The sequence below is a fragment of the Eulemur rufifrons genome, chromosome 15 (assembly GCF_041146395.1).
Source record: "Eulemur rufifrons isolate Redbay chromosome 15, OSU_ERuf_1, whole genome shotgun sequence".
Lineage (NCBI taxonomy): Eukaryota > Metazoa > Chordata > Mammalia > Primates > Lemuridae > Eulemur > Eulemur rufifrons.
Window position 1 is genome coordinate 73,067,151 of NC_090997.1, and position 22,651 is coordinate 73,089,801.

The following is a 22,651-nucleotide window of genomic DNA, read 5'->3' on the forward strand; positions in this document are numbered from 1 at the left end:
GTGTTCTTTGCACAAAAGTTCTTAGATTTTTGTAGTGCTATTTGTCTATTTTTGCTTTTGTTGCTTATACTTTTGGTGTTATAGCCATGAAATCATTGTCAAATCCAAGATCATGAAGCTCTTCCTCTAACATTTGTATAGTTTTAGCTCTTATGTTTAGGTCTTTGATCCATTTTAAGTTAGTTTTTTTGTATGATGTCAGGTAATGGTCCAACTTATCTTTTGCATGTGGATATTTAGTTTTCCCCACACCGTTTGTTGAAAAGATTGTCATTTCCTCATTGAATAGTCTTGACACTCTTGTCAAAAATCCTTTGGCAGGATTTATTTCTGGGCTCTCTATTTTATTCCATTGATCTGTAGGTCTGTCTTTATGCCAGTACCGTGCTGTCTTGGTTACTGTATTTTTGTAGTAAGTTTCCAATTGTTTATTTTTTTGTGTAGAAAAACACTAGTGGCTTTTAATATTAATTTAATAATCATATATCTTACTGAATTCTTACAGTTTTTCAACTTATTGCACAAGGATATAATTATGTCTACTGCAACTAATTATAAATGCTACTTCCTCTCAAAATTTGTCTTTTTTTTTGTCTAATTGCATTAGCTTTAAAACAATGTTAAATGATTATGCTGGCTATATACTGTATTTTTTTTCTCATTTCTGCATTAATAGACATTCTCCTAATATTTCATTATAGAATATGATGTGGCTTTTGGTTTGAGATACATTCCTAAACTTTTGAGGTTGACATCAAAAAGCTTTTAATTGCAATTTGGCACTTAAGTGCAGTTTGTTTCTTCTTGCCATTATCAAGAATGGAATGTTTGTCTGAAGGTATCGTGGAAGAATTACCCAACAGAGTTTTTGAGTATTTCTCTCTCTCTGTCTCTGTCTCTCTCACTCTCACCATGATGTTTCAGATAATCTTAAATAGTTGATCTTTTCTGTTTTTTTTTTTTTTCCAGAATGGCCAAAGTTTTTTAGTCTTGGATGAGCAAAGATTTGCAAAAGAAATTCTTCCCAAATATTTCAAGCACAATAACATGGCAAGCTTTGTGAGGCAACTGAATATGTGTGAGTATGGACAGCAGTTTTTTTGGAGTGCTGTTATCAATCACCAGTTAAACCATTTTTTTCTCATTAGGTTGATAAAGGAAAATATATTCCATACAAACACCACTAATTTTTCACTCTTGCCTATTTTAGTCATTTGAATTTTGAATCTTTTTCAGATGGTTTTCGCAAAGTAGTACACATTGACTCTGGAATTGTAAAACAGGAAAGAGATGGTCCTGTTGAATTTCAGCATCCTTACTTCAAACAAGGCCAGGATGACTTGTTGGAGAACATTAAAAGGAAGGTGAGTTACTGTTAACGTGAACTAACATCTCATGTTAGAGTATGGACATGGAGTATGCTTGGCAAAGATTTTATTTCAGCTGCTGAAATTAAGACTGTTCAGAAGTACACAGGTATTCCTTTTTAAGATTAATTAGACCAATAAAGCTTTAATTAGTTATTTTCCTGTATTCTCCCCCCCCCCAACTTTACTGAGGGCTCAGTCTTCAGACACTTTCTAGAGGAAGAAAAATGTTTATATTCTAATTAAGAGTGAGGAGTCATTCATTATAATGGGATGGGTGACTCCTAAGTTAGGTTAAAAAAAAAAAAAAAAAAGTTAGCTCCCACTAGTATGCCAGCTCCCTGGAAGGCTTTTTCTGTAGTTCAGTGTTTTGTATCCAGTGCCCCCAGTAAGTCTCTTGCACATAGTAGGCATTTGGTAATACATTTTTGAATGCATTTCTTTTGTTAAAATATTTTACTAAATTCATAGAAGGGGTGGACTATGAAAGAAGACAGCCTACCATGCAGCTATTACTGCAAAAAACATGGAATATGGTAACAAAGAAGCTTGGGGAAATTACAGGGAATTTGGCAGAAGGGGGACAAAAAGATCCTAAGATTGTCCTGCTCATGGAAACTTAAAAAATAAGCTGATTATTCCATATTTCCTCTCCCATTTAGCTATGAAGTTTATTCTTTCTCTAGAATTTTACCCTGGGCTTTTGGAACCAGATCTCAATTCCTGAATAGGCTACAAAAACCTCTTATCATAGGGAAGCTTTGAATTACAATCACTGGTGTTTAGTATTTGTTTGATTTTCTAAATTTACTTTTTGAAAGGTTTCATCTTCAAAACCAGAAGAAAATAAAATTCGTCAGGAAGATTTAACAAAAATTATCAGTAGTGCCCAGAAGGTTCAAATAAAACAAGAAACTATTGAGTCCAGGCTTTCTGAATTAAAAAGGTAAAGTATTATTTCCAAATATAATTCTAATTTGGGGGGTGGGTGCCTGTATGTTTGTTGGGGGTTGGAGGTTGTCTGGTGCTTTAAATACTTAGATCAGTTTGTTTAAGCCAAGATCAAAGGTCATTTTTCTGCAAGTATTGATTCCTTTTGTGGCCAGAGACATTACCCTAATATTATGTTTTTGGGTTTTTTTTCTGGGCTCAAGTGATCCTCTTGCCTCAGCCTCCTGCCTCAGCCTCCCGAGTAGCTAGGACTATAGGCGTGCGCCACCACACCCAGCTAATTTTTTCTATTTTTAGTTGCTCAGCTAATTTCTTTCTATATTTAGTAGAAACGGGCTCTCACTCTTGCTGAGGCTGTTCTGGAATTCCTTACCTCGAGTGATCCTCTTGCCTCTGCCTCCCAGAGTGCTAGGATTACAGGTTTGAGCCACCACACCCGGCCAATATTATGTTTTAATTATGGTAATTAGAAGAATATCTGAACCTAAGCAAATCAGAACAATTTTATGTATGTCTTACTGATGAAACAGTAGATCTTTAAGTTGGTATAGAAAATATGCTTCTACTTAGATTAGCTTTCATATGGTGTTCACAGACTTGAGGGCACACTTGTCATAAAAATCCTACATGTTACCCATCCTTTCTTTTATGGCTGTTTCTTAAGATTTCTCTATGTGGCTTACCTCTTAGGAAAAAGTAGGACACAAAAAGTAGGAAAAAAAGGACACAAAAAAGTTGCCCTACTTGATACTTACTTCCACATATATTTGGGAATGTGTTATTCAAAACTTTTATCTAAAGAAAGATAGCTGCTTTATTTACTACATTTCTTGGTGTCATTATCCTAACTTGCCACCGTAATAACTTGTTTATAGAGTAGATGTGTATTACTCTTGTTAGTAAGTAGCTGGGATTTTCACTTATCCTAATTGGTGCCAAGGGCTTGAGAGTAGCTATTTTATATACCCTCTTTCCCATTTCAAATGTGGAATATTAGTTTAGTTATTCTTACTGCAGATATCTTCATTAAAAGAGGAACTTTGGACTTTGATTTTTTTTTTGTTTTTGAATAAGCCTTGAGCCTTATAAGTATTGTAAGCCTTAGTCTTTCCCATTTTGCCTATTTTATTTAACCACTTACGCTGTTTACTGTACCTTGTATCTTGTGTTTACTAGCTGCCTTTTGACCCAATTTTTTGGATCTCAGGTTTAGCCCTTAAGAAAAAGGATTCCCAAATCATCTTTTCAGCCTTAGAAGTAGCCATTTTCTACTTATCTTCAGTAGGCAGATACTAGCATCTTTAACTTTGAGTCAGAAAAATGTGATATTCAGTAAATATTAAAGAAAATCTTTTTTTCAATACTTTTATATGGAAATCAGTAGTCTCTTTTGTAATAGTTTGGATTAAGGGAGGTGGCTTTTGTGGAGATTAACAGAAGATCAAGAATTAAAGCATTTAATGGGTGGATTATCTGTCCTTCTCAGCATTATCAGTGCTGTTAATAACATTTAGTAACACAGTGCAGTTTCAATAAAAAATGGTGAATGAAGGAAAAGAAACTATTAAAATTGGGCAAGTTATTGGTTTATCATATTCTTAGATATGGTTTTCAAAAATAAAACATTTTAGTGGTTTGCGTATGCTTTTGTTTGAGACAGATCCTAAGATAGTTTTAATGTCTGAAACTTTAGTTTGACTTTAACACCAAATTATTTGTATGATCTCTGGCAAGTCCCCTAAATTCTGTGAATTCACTAATTTACCTTAGTGTCCTCATCTATAAAATAAAGATAATGATTCCTTTCTTGGTGGTTTTTAGAAAAGTTTTAAATAAGTAATACACATAAAATGCTTAGCATAGTACCTACAACATAGTAAATGCTAGGTAAATGTCACTTTTTTTTGTTTCCTGAGGTGATTCACAAGGCCTGAATTTACTTGGTATAGCCACAGTTGAAAGGTTAGCTTATTTTTTAAATAAAGAGTTATGAGCCAGATTGTCAAAAGGAGTAAATTGCCAACTACTATAATGATGTAGGTATATTTCTTAAGTTTTTGTGTCTATATTGCCATGAGCAGCAGCTACTAGGATTAAGAAGGAATGATTCTGGAGTTGTATCAAGGTAGTTATACCTATATAATTACATTCCTATGTAATTCATAGTTTTCCTAGTCTCATAAAAATATGTAGTAAAAATAAGTATAGTTAAGTTCTGTAGGATTCTTAATTAAAGATACTGAGGCCTTGTTTTCTAATTTTGTTTTGTTATTTAATTATATCATAGTGAAAATGAGTCCCTTTGGAAGGAAGTGTCAGAATTACGAGCAAAGCACGCACAACAGCAGCAAGTTATTCGAAAGGTAAGCAGCTCTTTTTCCCAGAACCATGTGACATTTGTTTAATGGGTACTGTTTGTGACTCAAAAAAGTCTCTATTGAGTAGTCAGTGATTGATCTTAGTTTCTTATATATTGAGTACACAAGAAATAAAACAAAGAAATCAAGTTAAGCTAAGTGTTACATATTCTTTTTAATAAAAGCATTTCTCATTAGTCAAAGATGGTCATTTTAAACTCCCAGATAATGTCTCAGTGGTTTTTAATAAATGATCTTTTGCCTAATACAACAATTTTGAGATATTTTATTGTTGGGAGCTCCATTAATACACTACCAATTTCTTGACTTTTTAAATTAATATTATAAAACAGCCTTGCTATGTTTTGGTTATTTTTTTTTTTTTTTAACTATTAAAGGCTTAGTTAAAAATCTCAGAAGATAAACGACTGTTATTTTCTAATCAATTGACCGTATTATGAGTTCAAGAAATGGTTTATCAATGTATGCCATTAATAGTCTATGCAGAAAAGCAGTTAATAAAGTGTTGTAAAATGGCCCTAGATTTTAGTATGAGTTGAATATTTAATGGGGGAATTGGAATCCCTCTGTTTCATTGTGTCCTTGTGATTTAATCTTTGGATATCAACTTTCATTTCTTAATACGAGGTGAAACAAAAGTAATTAAGACTGCTATTTTTTGCTTATGAGGAAACTGGACTCTGAGTTTAAGCAACAGGTTTTTTGAGGGGGAGGGTAGTTTCAACTTGTTCCTGCTCAGAAAGCCCTTGAGCTAAAAATAGGGTTATGACTGACAGGATCTGGGTCTGGTGGAACAGGCTTAGAGCAGAGATGAATAGCAGTAGCAGCCTTTGGACTGTAGTAAAAATAAATATACCATTTTTTTTTTAAAAATCAATATGCAAGTGAAGGTTGAGTGTAGTAGAGTTCAATTCTAAGTGTTTAGTCTGAGTACATACGTTTTTAAAATGTCTATAGGTGACTCTCATACACAGCTCCGTTAAGAATATCTAATTTAAAACAATAGATGTACCTTAACTTTTACTTTATGGAGAAAAATCTGTTAGTGTTTTTTGGAAACAATGTTTTAGTTAATGATCAGCTTCAATGCTCCATAATCTGTAGATTTTTTTTTTTTTTTCTAAAAGCAAGGATGGTTGGTAAAATATTTATATTACGTTTCAATTTTTCATGAATGAACACTAACATTCTGTCTGCTGAAATTTGAGTTTGAATCTATGTGTTTTGGCGAGTGGAGCTTACATAATACATGATAACAACCAATAATTTTTACTCTCCTTCTGGAATTGGTTCCTAACTCTGCCATTTACTCTTTGGCCATGGATTAATTGAGAATAGTATGTGTGAGGTACCAGTTAAAGGATTCGTCAGGTACATAAGTTAGATGCTGTAAATGTTAGATGCCTCATCTTTAGAGAAAAACCCTGTGCAACATGATGGAGAGATGTCAAAAGAGAACTTAGATGTAGAATAAATCTCAGGATAATTTTAGTCCATGATTTATGTTGTTATAAATTCAACCACTGATATTTTTAGAATCTTTTCATAAATTTATAAATAAAAAGCATTTAAATTGAATTGGTTCATAGGTATCTTTAAGCTTAAATGTTGTCTTTTCATTAGCTGTCAGTATTTTCTTCTGAATAGACATTTTAGGGACTAACCTTCTTTTCAAAGACTCTAATGTTTTCTAACTCTTAAGTTAAAATATCTATTTTTGTCCATTGAACAGATATTGATTGTAGAGTAGCCTTTTTTGGTGGGGAGGGAATGCACAATGTTAGAGCTATACGATAGCTCTGATAGCTACCTCTTTGATCCTCAATTTTTTAGCTCCGTTAGGAAGTTGACAATACAATTTCAAGGCATACCTTAAGCCAGTGGTTCTCACTCATATCAGTATCCAGCCATACTGGAGAGCTTGCTAGACATATTGCTGGGCCCTATGCTCTGTATTTCACATTCAACAATTATACAGTAGGCCCAAGAATTTATATGTCTAACAAGTTCCTAGACCAATGCTGCTAGTCCATAGACCATACTTTCAGAAACACGCTATAAAATATGAAGGCTTGTTTGTATGTCTTGATCTGTTTAATAGTTTTCCCTCAAAATTTAACCAGATGCTGAAGATTAAATCAGTTTCTCTTGATTGTCAGAGGGAAGCTTTGACAGATACGCCTCATCATTAATCTTTATAGAATCAGCCAGTGAACTTTTTTTTAACTTGAAAATTTATGATCTATTCTGAGCTGATTGGCAGTTTGTTTTGCCTCTGATTATATTACCTTGTATAAGAAAAATGTCACCTATTGAACACAAGTTTTCTCTTTTGCATTGTAATGTAATCTTCTTGGAAGTATTTGAAGTAAAAAGTTGGGATCTCTATCCAAGCAAGTTTTGTACTTATTACCAAAAAAATAACTCCTGGAAGCTGGTATGTTTCTTTAGACATCAGTTGTAAGATGCATCCAAATTTCAAATGTTAATATGTGAAAAATATGTGACTTAGAATAGAGGATGTATATCATCTGAATTAGTTTTTAAAAGAATTAGTTTTATAAAGAATTGAGAGTCATATAGGAAGAATTTTTATTTTATTTACCTTTCAGATTGTCCAGTTTATTGTTACATTGGTTCAAAATAACCAACTTGTGAGTTTAAAACGTAAAAGGTAAGTTTTTATTATAAAACGTTTTGACCTATACATACAAACTTTTTAGTGTTTAACCATGAATGGCCTATATTTGCTGAGTAGTGTATGCCTGTTGTCCCAAAAGAACAGTCCTCCCTTGTTAAATTATACTCTTTACATCTAAAGAGTGGTACTATTTTCTACTGCTTTTATCCTGCTGATGTTTTTGAGAGATAAGGGATAGCCTACCCTAAGAGGTCGCTTTATAGACATACATGGAGTTAATAAAGAATTCATTTTTCATTCACATTAGCAATTTAAAGTAGCACTGGGAGGCCTGAGTGAAGAAAATTCTAAAAAATGAGGCTATATATTGAAAAAAAAAATCAACAGTTATTTTATTTGATCTCTTGTATGTTTAATCCACTCAATAGTCTTTTTAAACCTGTATCTCACCTGTAGGTTGTAATACCAGTAAATGTCCGTAGCTACCATTGTCACAGCTAAAATATAAGAAGAATAATGGACAAAAGGAATAGTTGGAAAGAGAAAAAGATTATCTGTAAGGCTGTAAGATAGTGGGAAAGCTTGATTATGATTAGAGCTTTGTGGCTTTAACCCTATCTCCCCTAATTAGTTCTGAAGATATTACCTATTTATTTTTTACTATGTAAAGACAGTTCATAAAGAGTTGTGTAGTTCAGCAGACAGTGAAGTATATCTGGAGAGACTAGTTTGTTAAATTTGTTATAACAAAAGTGGTATAGAAGAATAGAGAACTAAAAGTTCTAGATATTCTTGTTCCTCAGTTTCTATTCCTAAGATATAATTGTTTTTAAGAGTTCTTTGTTTATTCTTACTGAAATTTTTTATTCATTGTTAAAGTGAGAGAGAGTGTGTGCATGTGTGTATAAGTAGAAACAATTTAAATTCCTTGTATGTTTGCTTCACTGAACTTCATGAATGTTCTTCATTTTCAGGCCTCTACTTCTAAACACTAATGGAGCCCAAAAGAAGAATCTGTTTCAACACATAGTCAAAGAACCAACTGATAATCACCATCATAAAGTAATTTTCTTTGGAGTCCATTTTATATTTATCTCAAACTAGATTTTATTATGGCAGTGTTTCATACATTCAGAGTTTAGTGAAGAATAATATAAGTGCTCATACCACAGTTTTATTAAATCGTGTCCTTTTTCAGTATTTGCTTCAGCTTGTTTTAAGAAGTAAATCGTTACAAATATAGTTGTCCCAGTTGCCTGTTTCCAGGTTCATTTCTCTCCCTCTTTCATCTCCCCTTTCTTCCTCTCTCATCTCACCTAGAGGTAATCACTATCTTGAATTAATATTTTTCATTCCCGTGGCCATTTTGTATGTGCGAATCCAAGAGCAGTATTTGATATTATTTTGCATATATCTAAACTTCATATAAATGATACCATTTTGTACATATCATTTTGCAGTGTGGCTTTTGTTACTTTGTATTGCTTTTGAGATTTGTCAAACATAGAGATTTAGTTCATTTGTTTCAATGCTATATAATATTAATTGAAGATGATAATGGAATAATATAATGTAATATGCATTCTTCTATTGGTTATTTTATTTCTAGCTTTTATTATAAATGTGCACTGATAGACGGCTTCTAACTTTTTAAAAAAATATTTCAAAATATTTTTGTTTACCTTCATTTTTGTCACATACTCCAGATAATTTGTCAAACTTACATCCAGTGGCAAATTAGTCCAGTCCAGAGTCTAAACCTTTTTTATCTTATTGTCATTGTTACTTTCAAATTTTAGAATTGTAAATATTGCCTCAGATTTATTATTAAAGTACCAAGATTTTTGTTCTTGGGCATATCAGTTAACCTCACATCTGATTCCTCTTGCCACCACTGTTTCTGAATAATCAAGCATACCTAAAACTATTTTGTTTTTAGGATTGAAGGCTTATGTAAACGGATGAAGATTTTTTAATTTAACTGGATTTATATATTTTAAAATATTTCGCCTCCATATTTTGCCTCCATATTGTTGTATTTAAATTTGAAGATTTTTTTATATTATAGTAATGATTAATTTGCTTTAGAGAATTGAACTTACTTTATTAATGTAACTATGGCCTGAATATGTTTGTACCTTAATATTAATAAAAAAAAAAAATCATTGCTAAAAAGCCAGGCTGACATTTAACTGTGACATAATTGAAGTACTTCCTTTCTATTGGTGAAGCTAGTTAATGAGTAAGAAAATTTGTGTAAAAACAGAGTATCTTGAGCTGAAATAATTTGTCAGCACAGTGGCCATCAATAATTATGCTTGAAATTTCTAGTGAGGTCTTAAAACTTTTTTTTTTACTCTTTAAGTATAAAAATACTTCAGATTTGAAGATCTTTCCATAGAAACATTCTTAGACATGTCATCTTCAGGGTCCTTTACAGTAAAAGAAGTAATTAAGTAGAATGTGCATAATGTACCTCATACCTCTGTGAATTGGTGCGATTAATACCAATTAGTATATAAGTCGCATAAAAGCAGAGGGTATATCTCTTTTGCTTACCTTTAGGTGCCCAGTTACTTTTTAAATAACTTGTTTGATAGTATAATTTTAATTTTTAGATGTATTTTTCTTCTGATTTTTTTAGGTTCCCCACAGTCGGACTGAAGGTTTAAAGCCAAGGGAGCGGATTTCAGATGACATCATTATTTATGATGTTACTGATGATAATGCAGATGAAGAAAATATCCCAGTTATTCCAGAAACTAATGAGGATGTTATATCTGATCCCTCCAAGTAAGGAGTTTGTGAGATAAAATTTATGAAAATATTGATCACTTTTCTTATTACAGAGCTAAATTCAAAACTTTGTTCTTTAATAAATTAGTATCTGTCTCATATTTGGATTATTAAACTGAATATAATAATTAAGCCAAATTATTCAACCAGATAAAGCCTCACCTCTTCTTTCCCCCAAATGAAGAAGTAATGAAAATTGATTGACTTTTTTATTTTGGAGTTGAACAGTTTTCATTGATGCTTCATAATCTTACATCCTACGAAGTATCAATACTGTAATTAAGCTACTCAGGAAATTTAAGCCTTTCAATATGTGGTATGGGGAGAGAGTTTTCATGGGGAATGAATGGATAGAATTTATTGAACTTGTCTGATAGTGTAATTGGTTCTTTCTCATATGTTCAATCTAGCTGTAGCCAATACCCTGATATTGTCATTGTTGAAGATGACAATGAAGATGAGTATGCACCTGTCATCCAGAGTGGAGAGCAGAGTGAACCAGCCAGAGAATCCCTAAGTTCAGGCAATGATGGCACCAACCCTCTCATGTCTAGTGCTGTCCAGCTAAATGGCTCATCCAGTCTGACCACAGAAGATCCTGTGACCATGATGGATTCCATTTTGAATGATAACATCAATCTTTTGGGAAAGTGAGTGCTCATCTAGATATTTTCTAAAATTATTTGCTTTCTGTGTTCACTTCACATATTCTGTTACTCTTTGAGTGATCTTCCTTTGAGATGATAAGCCCATGTAGTCTATCTTTCTCTATTTTGTTCAGGGTTGAGCTCTGTAATGAAAGGAATTTAATCATCCCAAGAGTAGTCTTTGGATTTTCCTGCAGTTCCTCACATTTCTTTAATGAAATACTTGTTTTGAGTATACATAAGGTGTTTGTGATTTTGTGTGTTTGTCTTTGTATTAGGACTATATAGAATAATATAATTTCTATTAAGGGACTTATTTTGTAACATAAAGAAAACTTATAATCAGTAATGAGTTTAAACATTTTATAATGGTATAGAGGAAAAAAGGTGAATCAGACTGTGTTGCAGAAGCTTTTTTCTGCAAATACTAAAGTTTTGTGTAAAGGCTGTGAGTTCTCAGTTAACCACCTTTTCAGAAATCCCAAATCTTAAACTCCCTTGAGATTAAGAACTGGTAAGGATTCAGCAGTTGCTAGCAATATTTTACCTAACCAGGTTGTAATGGTGATTTTTAAATATAAAAACAAGGAAACCTAACATTTGTTTTTTTTTTTTTGTCTTTTTTTGTTAGGGTTGAGCTGTTGGATTATCTTGACAGTATTGATTGCAGTTTAGAGGACTTCCAAGCCATGCTGTCAGGAAGACAGTTTAGCATAGACCCAGATCTCCTGGTTGATGTAGGTACTTTGGATAATCTTTTCTGTACTGGTGATTTATGTATTTATGTATGTTATTTAAAAGTGGTCACATCTTTTTTTTTTTGTATTATACACTGTTGTTTCTGCATTTTCTTTTTTTAAAATGGGTGGTTTTATTTATCAGAAAGAAGGAACAAATGGGTTTGGGACTTTGAAGGAGGGTAATCACTACCTGCTCCTGAATAGGGCAGTTCAGTTAATCCCCTGTGACAACATATCAAATCTGTTCAGCAGTACTATTAAATCTAGGTCTTGTCTAGACTTGTCACTGTGTTATGTTTTGCTCTGGGATAAATTGTTACTGAATAGAAATCTGTAAAAATTAGTAATAGAGGTACTTAGCTAAGAAATAACATGGACACATTTATTAATACTTTGGGAATTAACATTTTCTATTCAAATATATTTTTAATATATTTGCTATATTTTTATGTCTTGAGTCCCAAGGTTCCCCTGCTTCAGTCTCCACGACCATCTCTATGAAATTGACTCCAATATTGTCTGGGCTGTGAATCCTTATCTACCATTTCTGGCACTAATCATCTTTCTCACTGTCTTCCCTCTTGTTCCTGCTATTCCTTCTTCCCTTACCTAAAGCTTCCTAGATGGCCTGGTCCTGCTCAGATGAATCTTTTTCTCTGTCCTTTGTCCATTTTCTGTTGTGAACAGCTTTCTTTTTTTATCCAGAAAAGTTTTGTTCTCCTTTTTCTGTGTTTCTTGCCTTAAGTTGCAGCTTCTCTCACATCAAAAGATTCTATAGTTTTACTCTTTTAAGAACCTCTCAATGAGGCTAAAGGAATTAGTCCTTTCTACTCTCAATCTTATTTCAAGTCCATTAATTTACCACTGTACTCCTATACTTTTCATCAGTCATTGTCAATGATCTGTGACTCTATCACCCTTTCCAAATCATCAACACCTCTGAGAGTGGATTTCACTTTCTTTGAAGATTTCCTTTCCATGCTGACCTGTGTAACTATATTAAGTGAATTCAGCATTCATGTTGATGACCTACTTCAACTTGTTAATGGTAACCTGACAGACCTTCTTGATTCTATCAGCTCTTATCTCCACTCTAGAATCCAGGGACCTTTTAAAATATCTTCCCTTTAGATCACTAAGAATGAAGTAAAATCCCATAATTCTAGCCATTTACAAATCTTTGCAGTCTTTAACCTAGGTCATTTTAATTCAGCTTTGGAACATTTATCACACTTGTCCTCAAGATCTTATCCAGCCAGCTCCTCCCTATTCACAGAAGATAATTCACTGTGCCCTGGTCCTCTCATAAGGTGTGTCTGTTTCCAATTTCATATCTTTTCTTCTTAGAGGAAATGCTTACTTCCTCTTTAAAGCTAATTTATACTGCTGCCTGCTGTCTGTATATATTTTTTCCCCTGTCCTTAGTCTTTCCCATGTGCCTTTAATAGTACAGATCTTCTCTTTCTTAGAAAACAAGCATTTTGACATTTTGCTCGTTTACCATTCTGTTTCTCTAACTTTTTCACTACAAAACGTTAGAAATGAGTGGTTATATTTGTTACCTCTTTTTTACTCTGTTTTTTTCTGAAACCTTATATTGTTGTGCTTATTTACTCTAATCCTGTGCTGTCTGTGTTATCTTGGTTTTCTATTCATTGTAAGTAGACTGTGTGTGGTTTTTTGGTTTGTTTTGCTAAATCAGTCCAATGGGCTAGTGGAAGAAGGTTTGTTTTGATTCAGATAAGTCTGGTTCCATTACTGACTCATGTTATTTACTAGCTACGTACGTTACTAACCTTGGAAAATTAACCTCTCTTACCTGATTTTCTCATCTATTAAATGTGACTACTGCCTAACATAAAGGACTATTGCAAGAATTATAAATAATTAACACTATTATTAACGAGTGTTCTGTACAACAGAACTTTTTTCATTGACTTTAGAGGCACTGGACTTTTTTGTTCTTTTCCTGTCCGCCTAACCATCTCTGTTTTCTCTAAGAGGTTTTCTTTTTTCTAATGTCTTAACTTACGGGCATTCCCAATGCACCCAATCTTTTATCCTCCTTCTTATTTTTTTCTACCTTCTTTTTCTACTCTTCCTATGTAATGTGATTTTGGCTTGTGAGATTGCTCTCAAATATATATCTCCAGCTCTTAACATTTTTTGAAGTAAATTTGGCATAAATTCTAATTCCATGCCTTTGTGATCATCAATTATATCTTGCCTAAGATTGTGTTCAATGCTGTACTTTCCTTTATTCTCTATATTAGTTACCCTTTATAGCTTTCTTATTTTCTATAGTGGTATCAGACTTCTGTTTAATCACCCAGGATAGTTATCGCAGAATCACCTTGGTTTCCCTTTTTTTTAATCTTTATCTCATCACTCACTGAGTCCTGTCTGTTTTCTAAAATAGTATTCACAAGGCATCCCTACTCTCTGTTCCCACTTTTGCTTCTCTCATTCTAGAGCCTCATTATTTCATCCTTGAATTATGCTGTATTGTCATAAACAAAAAATCTATGAGTTACCTTGTTTTCTGGAATGGCAAAGATGGTAAAAATATGAATAAATGTGCTGAAGAATAGCTTCTTTCTACAGAGTTCAGTATTGGGTATCTCAGAGTGTAGCCAGCAGGAGGGGCCTGGCCTTACAATTCAACCAGCTGTGTCAGCTCATATTAACATATGATCTCTTTTTTTCTACTTTATATCATTTGTCTGCTGGGAATACATGTAAGATATTCCTGAGTCAATGGGGTATGGGTTGTGGGGCAAAGGAGGGGAAGACAAGAGCTTACACTGCTGGCCCTCCTGAGGTGCCACCCTCAGTAGGGGCAAAATCTGGTTAGGCCTGTTACGGAATAACAGGCTGAACTGGCAGAGATTAGTTGTCATGTGTAACTATCTACTCTCAAGGATCTGAGCTGTCTTTTCTTTTCTGGGAATGGTAGTTGGAATGAAAGGAGAAAGAGGAAATGAAAAGGAAAAGCCAGGGATTTTTATAGGACTACTGTGAATGTGGAACTTTAAGGAGAAGAATTAATGTCTAGAGAGAATGGAAGAAGGATCTACCTGTGGCTTCTCTGCATTTCATTCTATCCTGTAAACCATTTGGTATGCTCATTCTCATAAAATGACCTTATTTCGTTGGTCAGGCCATTCCCAAGGCTTTATTGCTGAGAGGATATGGCCTCATCCACTGACTTCACTGTACTTTTTGAATCTGTGTATATAACTCACTATTCAATTCAGAACTTCTGTTGTTATTTGTTATATACCTGTGTATATAACTCACTATTCAATTCAGAACTTCTGTTATTTCTATATTCAATGGTCTTACCTATTTCTGGAACATACTCTCTTTGTTGTTGCTAATGTTATACCAATGTACTATACCCTTCATCCTCTCCTTTTCAAGTTCTAACCTAACATTATGCAGGTACTGATATATATTACATAGTTGTTTCAAAGCCTTTTTGTTTGATCGTGTGTGTGTCTGTATGTACTTTCCTCCCTTCTCGTTCTCTTAACTCCTTAGTACTGTTGAGCCCCACCATCCTTTGTTAAAATACTGGATTGTGTGTATTACTGTTTGATGTTGGTCTTACCTCATCCTTTAGATTGTAAGCTCCTGGAGAGCAAGAATAACATCTTTAACTTGTATTCTTAATGATGACAATTATTTCTTAGATGCTCAGTAAATCCTTGTGTAATGAATGACTTTGAAGCCTATTACTTAAACAATTTTATCTGTAAACTGGCTGGACTGAGGAGTACAATAAGCAGTTGTCTTAGCACTGACTTCCCTCACTAGGTAAGATGAATAGAACCAACAAGTAGATTTGCCATTTTGTCAGAGGGCTCTGCTTGAGGTATAGTTTAGGAGACACTGTCGTAGAGCAGATTCTATAAATATGTTACCTGATTAGCAGGTATTCAGTGAAGTCTTAGTGTCAGAGCACAGATCTCAGCCTGGGCCACTTAAGGCCAAAGGCACTTAGAGAAAAAAATAAAGGAAATGCAATTGAATAGAGAATCATGAAGGAGAGGGGAGGTGGGGAAAACCACCATTGTCTCAAGTGATTTATCCCACTGTTTTATAAGAAATTCTTACAACATAAAATTCTATCTAATGCATGGGCTATCTTATTCTGCTTTTATTTGTTTTTCTTTTGGTTTCCTGCTTTTCTCTTCCAAACTTGTTTACTATATGTAAACTTCCTAGTGCAGGAGCTACATCTCTTCACCCAACTTGGCTGTATAAAAATTTTGAACACACAGTTCTTTTTTAATATTTTTTTAAACTTATGTTTCTTGTTTGGTCTTTCAGCTTTTCACTAGTTCTGTGCAGATGAGTCCCACAGATTACATCAATAATACAAAAGTAAGTTTTAATTCATGTTGCTCAGGACCCATAGCTATAAATATCTGAAAAAAGCCCCTAGTAAGCAGAGAGCAGTATCACTCCCAGTTACAAAAAGCATTTTATATTCTTACCTAATGTTTGTGATCAAGGTAATAAAATTCTAAATGAAAAATTAGCTTTTGGTTATGTGGTAAGTTATTGCCCAATTCTGCTGGAACTTGTGGGATTAACTACCAGTATGAAATCAGCTTCTTTTGGTGCTGGGAGATCACGTAGCTGAACTTGGCATATTGAGGTATATATCTTTGAAATAAATGATTAAGACATTTCTTCATGTTTTATGTGCTACATTTTACATTCTTCTTCTTTAAACAGCTTCTCAGCATTTTTTATTGAAAATTTACTGGTACCCATATTTTCCTATATGTTCCTTTGTTTTATTAGCATGCAGTAAAAACTCAGGAATTTTTATTAATTGGAGGAGAAGATGGAACGGTGATGTATGGGTTTTGGACTTTTTTTTTTTTAAGTAATAAAGATTATTATTTTTTTAAACGCAGGAACCTGGGTTCAGCAAATGCTGACAGGAGAGTCTTTAGAACTGGTTTCCTAGTGAGTAGTAAGGACAATTTGAAGTTGTTAGAGCAGATGTTTATAAATCATTGTTATTTAGTATAACTTATTGTCTTGGATACATATATACTTCCTCTACCTTGTTTAGTAACCCTTGTTTTTCATTGAACATAAAAGGTAAATCAAGTCCATATTCCAGATCGGTAAAGTCAGAACTTTAGTTTTATTCTTGTTCTTTGTAGTCCAAAAATGAGCACATCTCAAATAAATCTTAGTGAATAGGGGTGGAATGTTGAGGATAGCTTGACCACATTTCCTATATTTTCAAAGTTACAGCATGAGCTAAAAGGATTTATGAAATTGTGAACTAAGAAGTTGATTATACATTCAGTATCTGGATGATTTATATTAGAAGTTAGAATACTTTTTCTGTAGAGGGCCAGTAGTAAATGTTTTTGGTTTTGCAGGCCATATGTTCTCTATTTTAGCTACTTAGTTCTGCAGTTCTAGTGCAAAAGCAGATACAAATACTTAGTATGTGGCTGTGTTCCAGTAAAGCTTTATTTATAGACAAGGCAGCATGCTGAATTTGGCATATGGACCATAGTTTGCCTAGATTTACATTATAAGATTCTGTGGAACACCTTAGCTCTGTGTTTCAGTAAATATGGTCGTATTGAATGTTACTAAGTGATAGACCTGTTGAATGGACTCATACATTCATTTAGAGAATGTGCTTTACTTTTTATTGGTAGACATTGAATCAATCATTCTTTATTCTTGGATCATCTTCCTTATTCCCAAAACCAGTAGCTTGGATACAGTTTTCAGAAATAGCAGTTAAGGAGCAAATTGGATATTGCTCTATAATATTATGAAAAAATTAGAGAGTGAGTTTTCATTATAGTTCTGAATCCAGATTAACGTTTTCAAATAATTAGCATATCAGCTGTCATTCCCTTGCTTGTGGCAGGTATTATATGGCATGGATTACAACACTTTCCTAATAAATCAGAATGCCTTATATTCCTCAGTACAGCAATCTACGTGGCCACTGTAATGAATGAGAATTTGCATTGGAACAATGAAACCCTTTTGTCATCCTGGTTCTCATGTTTTAGAATAACAGTAGCATCTTTGGAAAATACCTATTTTAGGAAGTACAAAAATAGGTATCATTGGATTAATGTTTATGTATGTATTGTGAATGCTAAATGATAAAAAAATTTTTTGCAAATTTTTAGAAAGGTTTAGTAGTTTTTATTATATTTTGGAAACCATTTTCTTCTCTGAATCCTGAAACTTACACTGCATCATTTTATGATGAATATCGGGAATCATTAAAATTAGTTTATAGATGTTTATTATATCATGTATACTTAAACAGCATGCAGATATCTGGGACTTGCAGGTGTCTGGGATTTACAGCTATTGAGGAAAAATTGTGAACCTCTGCACCTCAGAATTTGAACATCGGTGAAAAGAACACTGAAGAATTTAACAACATTAAGGATTTAGTTTCCCTACTACAATCAGATGTAAGGGGAGAAGACAGTGGTTGAAAGAAGCGATTTAAAGGACAGAAAGGAACTTAAGGAGCCACAAAAAGGACAAGAAGAAGCACCACCTCAACTTTGAGGCTTCTAAGTGTAGGGACAAATAGTTTTCAGGATGTCACCATGTAATCCTGAGCTATTCTACATATGTTTGCTAATGCTAAGTATAGTGTTTATGAGTGAAATATGTAATACATTTTTTGATCAAAACTGTTTAAAATGAATTTAATTGCTTAAAGAGTTATCTCTAAATTAGCATTTTGAAACCAGTTGTTTTTGATTCATTCCCATCTTTTACCCTTGACAAATTCTGTCTATTCTATTTGAGATAACCTTTCCATTTCACAGTTATTATCATTCTAGTTCAGATTCTTTGTTTCATCCCCTTGGTGACAATAATAGTTTTCTTAACCATTCTTGATACTTCTACTCAAATTTCTCTCTGTAGTCCATTTTTCCTGATGTTCCCCCTTCGCATATATTTCAGATAATATACCAATATTTATGTTATCAATTTTTTTTTTGATATTTTTCAGGAACATATAAAATATGAAACAAGTACTTTTATATATATTTTTTTTTTCTTGTAGTCTGAGAATAAAGGATTAGACACTACCAAGAACAATGTAGTTCAGCCAGTTTCAGAAGAGGGAAGAAAATCTAAATCCAAACCAGGTAGGTATAGATATAGTATTAGCTTCTATAGAATTTTTTCAATCCTATGTAGAAACAAATGCAAACCAAGGAAAGTCTTGTCATATTTAACAATTGAACAAAAATATGCTGGCTTCACTTCTGTGCATAGTGTGTCAAGGTTCCAGCATATAGAGAAAATTGAATAGGTGAGGTAACAGTTCTTAAGGTTGGGGGCGGGGTTTGCTTGTTTGTTGTTATTTAACTTTAGGAGAACTAAAAGAACCTCATTTCTTATTGTTGAGTAAAGACTAACTTCTCTGACTTGCAAATTTTTAAATTTACTGACACAAAGCATCGTGTCATTTTTTGTTTGGCTATATAAGAGTGGTGATTGCATATGTGCACATCTCTGTTCTCATTTTTCTCCCTTTGGCTTGAACATAGTATAAGCTGGTGATAAAAAAAGTGTTTTTCTGATCTTTATAGATAAGCAGCTTATCCAGTACACTGCCTTTCCACTTCTTGCATTCCTTGATGGGAACCCTGCTTCTACTGTTGAACAGGGGAGTACAACAGCATCATCAGAAGTTATGTCCTCTGTAGATAAACCCATAGAAGTTGATGAGCTTCTGGATAGCAGCCTAGACCCAGAACCAACCCAAAGTAAGCTTGTTCGCCTGGAGCCATTGACTGAAGCTGAAGCTAGTGAAGCTACACTGTTTTATTTATGCGAACTTGCTCCTGCACCTCTGGATAGTGATATGCCACTTTTAGATAGCTAAATACCCAAGAAGTGGACTCTACATGTATATATTCATCAAAATGATGAACTATTTATTTTAAAGTATCATTTGGTACTTTTTTTTGTAAATTGCTTTGTTTTGTTTAATCAGATACTGTGGAATAAAAGCACCTTTTGCTTTTTCTCACTAACCACACATTCTTGCAAAGCTTTCAGATGTTACTCAGCTGCATAAGTACACAGATTTAATGCACATTATTGGCATATCTTTAAGTTGGATTCAAGTGGTCATTTTTCTCCAATTGTAGTAAATTGGATTCTTTTTTTTTAAACAAATCTGACCATTAACCCCAGTTAAACTTTTGTTTGTGTTTGTTTTACTTGTTTGATGCTGTCTGTTTGCATTGAGTGTAAGTCATTTGAACTAACGGTAGAACTCCTAAAGCTTTCTCTGTTCCGGTTACTTTTATTAAATATTTTTCACTTGGCTTATTTTTAAAACTGGGAACATAAAGTGCCTGTATCTTGTAAGACTTCATTTGTCTATCTTGGTTCAGAGAAGTTCATTTATGTTCAAAAAAGTTCATTCATACTCAATAGAAAAGGCAAAGTTTCCAAGAGTGCTCACTGTCTGATAAGGTTCCAGCTCCATATACATAGAAAGAAGGGGGGGGGAATGGGGTGGAGTCAACCCCATCCACTTAGTTGGACTAATTTTAAGTAAAGGTTTTCTGGTTTGTGTTTTTTGAACCATACTATTTAGTAAAATAAATATAATGGATGTTGAGTAGTAGTGTCTGCTATGTGTCTTCTTTAGAGGTGACACCCACATGAATGAAACTTTTTTTTTTCCTCATAAGAGGGAGTGGCTTTAAACTGTCTGTTGTCCATTATTCTTAATGAGTCATACCAACATCTTTGTGCCTCATCTCAAAAAACAGACTGTATATTGCTACGAGGGAGTAATATGTCTCAAAATTTAATGTATTTTAAAGTTCTTTGTTAAAAATTTTACTGGCTAGCTTTCTGTATTTCTAATAAAAAATTGAGTGAAGTGTGCCTCTCATTGTCCCGAATGAGGTAAGACCATTATCACTGGATGCCACCAAGGGCCTATTAATTTTTGCCCTGAGATAAGGTAAGAGAAATAGTCAAATCTCCTCCCTTTTGAAAGTTGCTCACAAGAATTTTAGAGACTTAATGCAAGGCCAAGGCATTTTATCACTTGAAGAATTCTACCTTCAGGTAGAGGGCTGGAAGTACTGCAGTTAATATCTCAATATTGGATAGGGCTATTTAATGATGAATTTCAAAGGCCATATTACATCTCAGTGTCTTAGAATTTCTTTTACTATGATGTAAATATTCAAAGTAAGGCCTATTGCAGAAAGATAGGAAACCCTTCCTTAGAAAGATGTTAGAGCCCAAAGTACTTGATTCTGACACTGGGATCTTGATGAATTCAAAACCCTGAAACAGTTTTCTACATGACCTGAATAGATCACTTTCTTAAAGATTGTTAAGGTAATAAGAGGAGTTTAGAAACTGAAAGAAGAAAACTGAAGAGACGTTTTCTCTTTTCCTTCCCTTTCTCATTGTAGGATATGATCAATTTTCATCTCCTTGGGCATTTTGGAGCTCTAAAAGCACTCTAAAAATAATTTTGAAAAACTTAAAAACTACCAGGGAGGTAATTGACATTTTAAGATTTTTCATTTTAAGTTTAAATAGTGGAAGGGAATTTAGGATGTTGGTAATACTGCCATTTTAAAATATAATTGTTATGTGCTGCTTTTAAATTTATTTAAAGGAATGTAAATACCATAATGATTTGATCTCCATCATCCATTTCACTTTCCTCAAAGAATTTTCTTATGCGTGAAAGGTATAATTGATGATCCTGTCACACTTCTTTACAACTAAATTTGAAATTGTTTCCTGTAACTCTAGGCATTTAAGAAATTTATCTCCAATTATAAATACACAACTTATCAAAACAGTATAAAAAGTTGTGGTAGAGGCTTAACTGATTACCTTCCAGATCTCCTCCATGCAATCCTCTGCACCCTTTACCTACCACTGGCTTGAATCAGAGGCATATGTAGCTTCCAAGGTATGCAATCAAGAAGGAACTTGGCTTCCAGAATCACTGCTTAGAGGAGAGCCACCCACATTCATTTTAGACTTCAGATGAGGGAGGAACAATTACTGTTCTGCCAGAGTTTTGGGGGGTTAATCTGTTATAACTTGTATTGTTTTACTAATACAATATAGTCCAAATTTTGATCTGTTGTTAAAAAAGTTTTATCAGAAATACATCTTTTGGCCGGGCGTGGTGGCTCACGCCTGTAATCCTAGCACTCTGGGAGGCCGAGGTGGGCGGATCGTTTGAGCTCAGGAGTTCGAGACCAGCCTGAGCAAGAGCGAGACCCCACCTCTACCAAAAATAGAAAGAAATTATATGGACAGCTAAAAATATATATAGAAAAAATTAGCCGGGCATGGTGGCGCATGCCTGTAGTCCCAGCTACTCGGGAGGCTGAGACAGGAGGATCACTTGAGCTCAGGAGTTTGAGGTTGCTGTGAGCTAGGCTGATGCCACGGCACTCACTCTAGCCTGGGCAACAGAGTGAGACTCTGTCTCAAAAAAAAAAAAAAAAAAAAAAAGAAATACATCTTTTAGTGGGGTAAACATGTCTCAGGTTTTTATAGTAATAGTTATTCAGTATCAGTGATATTCCTACTTTTGTTTTTATTGATATTAAAGTCCTAAGAAATTTTGCTTATAATACAGAACAAGTAGATGAGAAAAATTTTGTATAGCAGTGTTACTCAATTCTTTGAACTTGTTCAAAATTATATACCAGAATTCACTATTACCAAGTTATTTTTTGTGATCTGTCAACTGGTGACCCAATTAGATCTTTCAATTTTGTTGAAAAGCAAAATATTAGAAACCACCTAAATTACAAAGATGTTTTTTAAACCAGTTAGTGACATCTCTTTCTCACCAATATTTAAAAATGTCCCTTTTTTGATTATCTGGAAAATTTCCCAAAGTGCCTTGGAAAGGTTCAGAATGGATAAAAGGTGTATCTGTGCTTTAAGTATGAAGAGTAATTGTTAAAAGGGATGGGGATGATGCCTTGTCCTGAGCACCTTTTCAGGCACATCAATTTTTAGGGAGGAGAGTACACATGGGAATTGAAGATCTGGTTTCTTTAAAAATAATCTAGCTTGTGTTTACCACAGG

At 33.7% G+C, this 22,651-nt stretch overlaps 1 protein-coding gene across 2 annotated transcripts in view; it reads left to right on the plus strand.

Annotated features, from left to right (window-relative positions):
* The window catches only part of HSF2 (heat shock transcription factor 2), a 32,941-nt gene extending 12,542 nt beyond the window's left edge, over positions 1-20,399 (plus strand). The window contains exons 2-13 of one of the 2 annotated variants that reach the window (XM_069487955.1): positions 970-1,078; positions 1,237-1,364; positions 2,189-2,313; positions 4,606-4,681; positions 7,309-7,370; positions 8,312-8,399; positions 9,982-10,130; positions 10,544-10,783; positions 11,412-11,517; positions 15,856-15,909; positions 18,611-18,695; positions 19,143-20,399. In XM_069487955.1, coding sequence (XP_069344056.1) covers positions 970-1,078; positions 1,237-1,364; positions 2,189-2,313; positions 4,606-4,681; positions 7,309-7,370; positions 8,312-8,399; positions 9,982-10,130; positions 10,544-10,783; positions 11,412-11,517; positions 15,856-15,909; positions 18,611-18,695; positions 19,143-19,438 — 1,518 coding nt within the window. In that variant the 3' untranslated portion in view covers positions 19,439-20,399. The remainder of the gene's footprint in view (positions 1-969; positions 1,079-1,236; positions 1,365-2,188; positions 2,314-4,605; positions 4,682-7,308; positions 7,371-8,311; positions 8,400-9,981; positions 10,131-10,543; positions 10,784-11,411; positions 11,518-15,855; positions 15,910-18,610; positions 18,696-19,142) is intronic. The other variant, XM_069487956.1, reaches the window with a different exon arrangement.
* Positions 20,400-22,651: the final 2,252 nt, after the last annotated feature.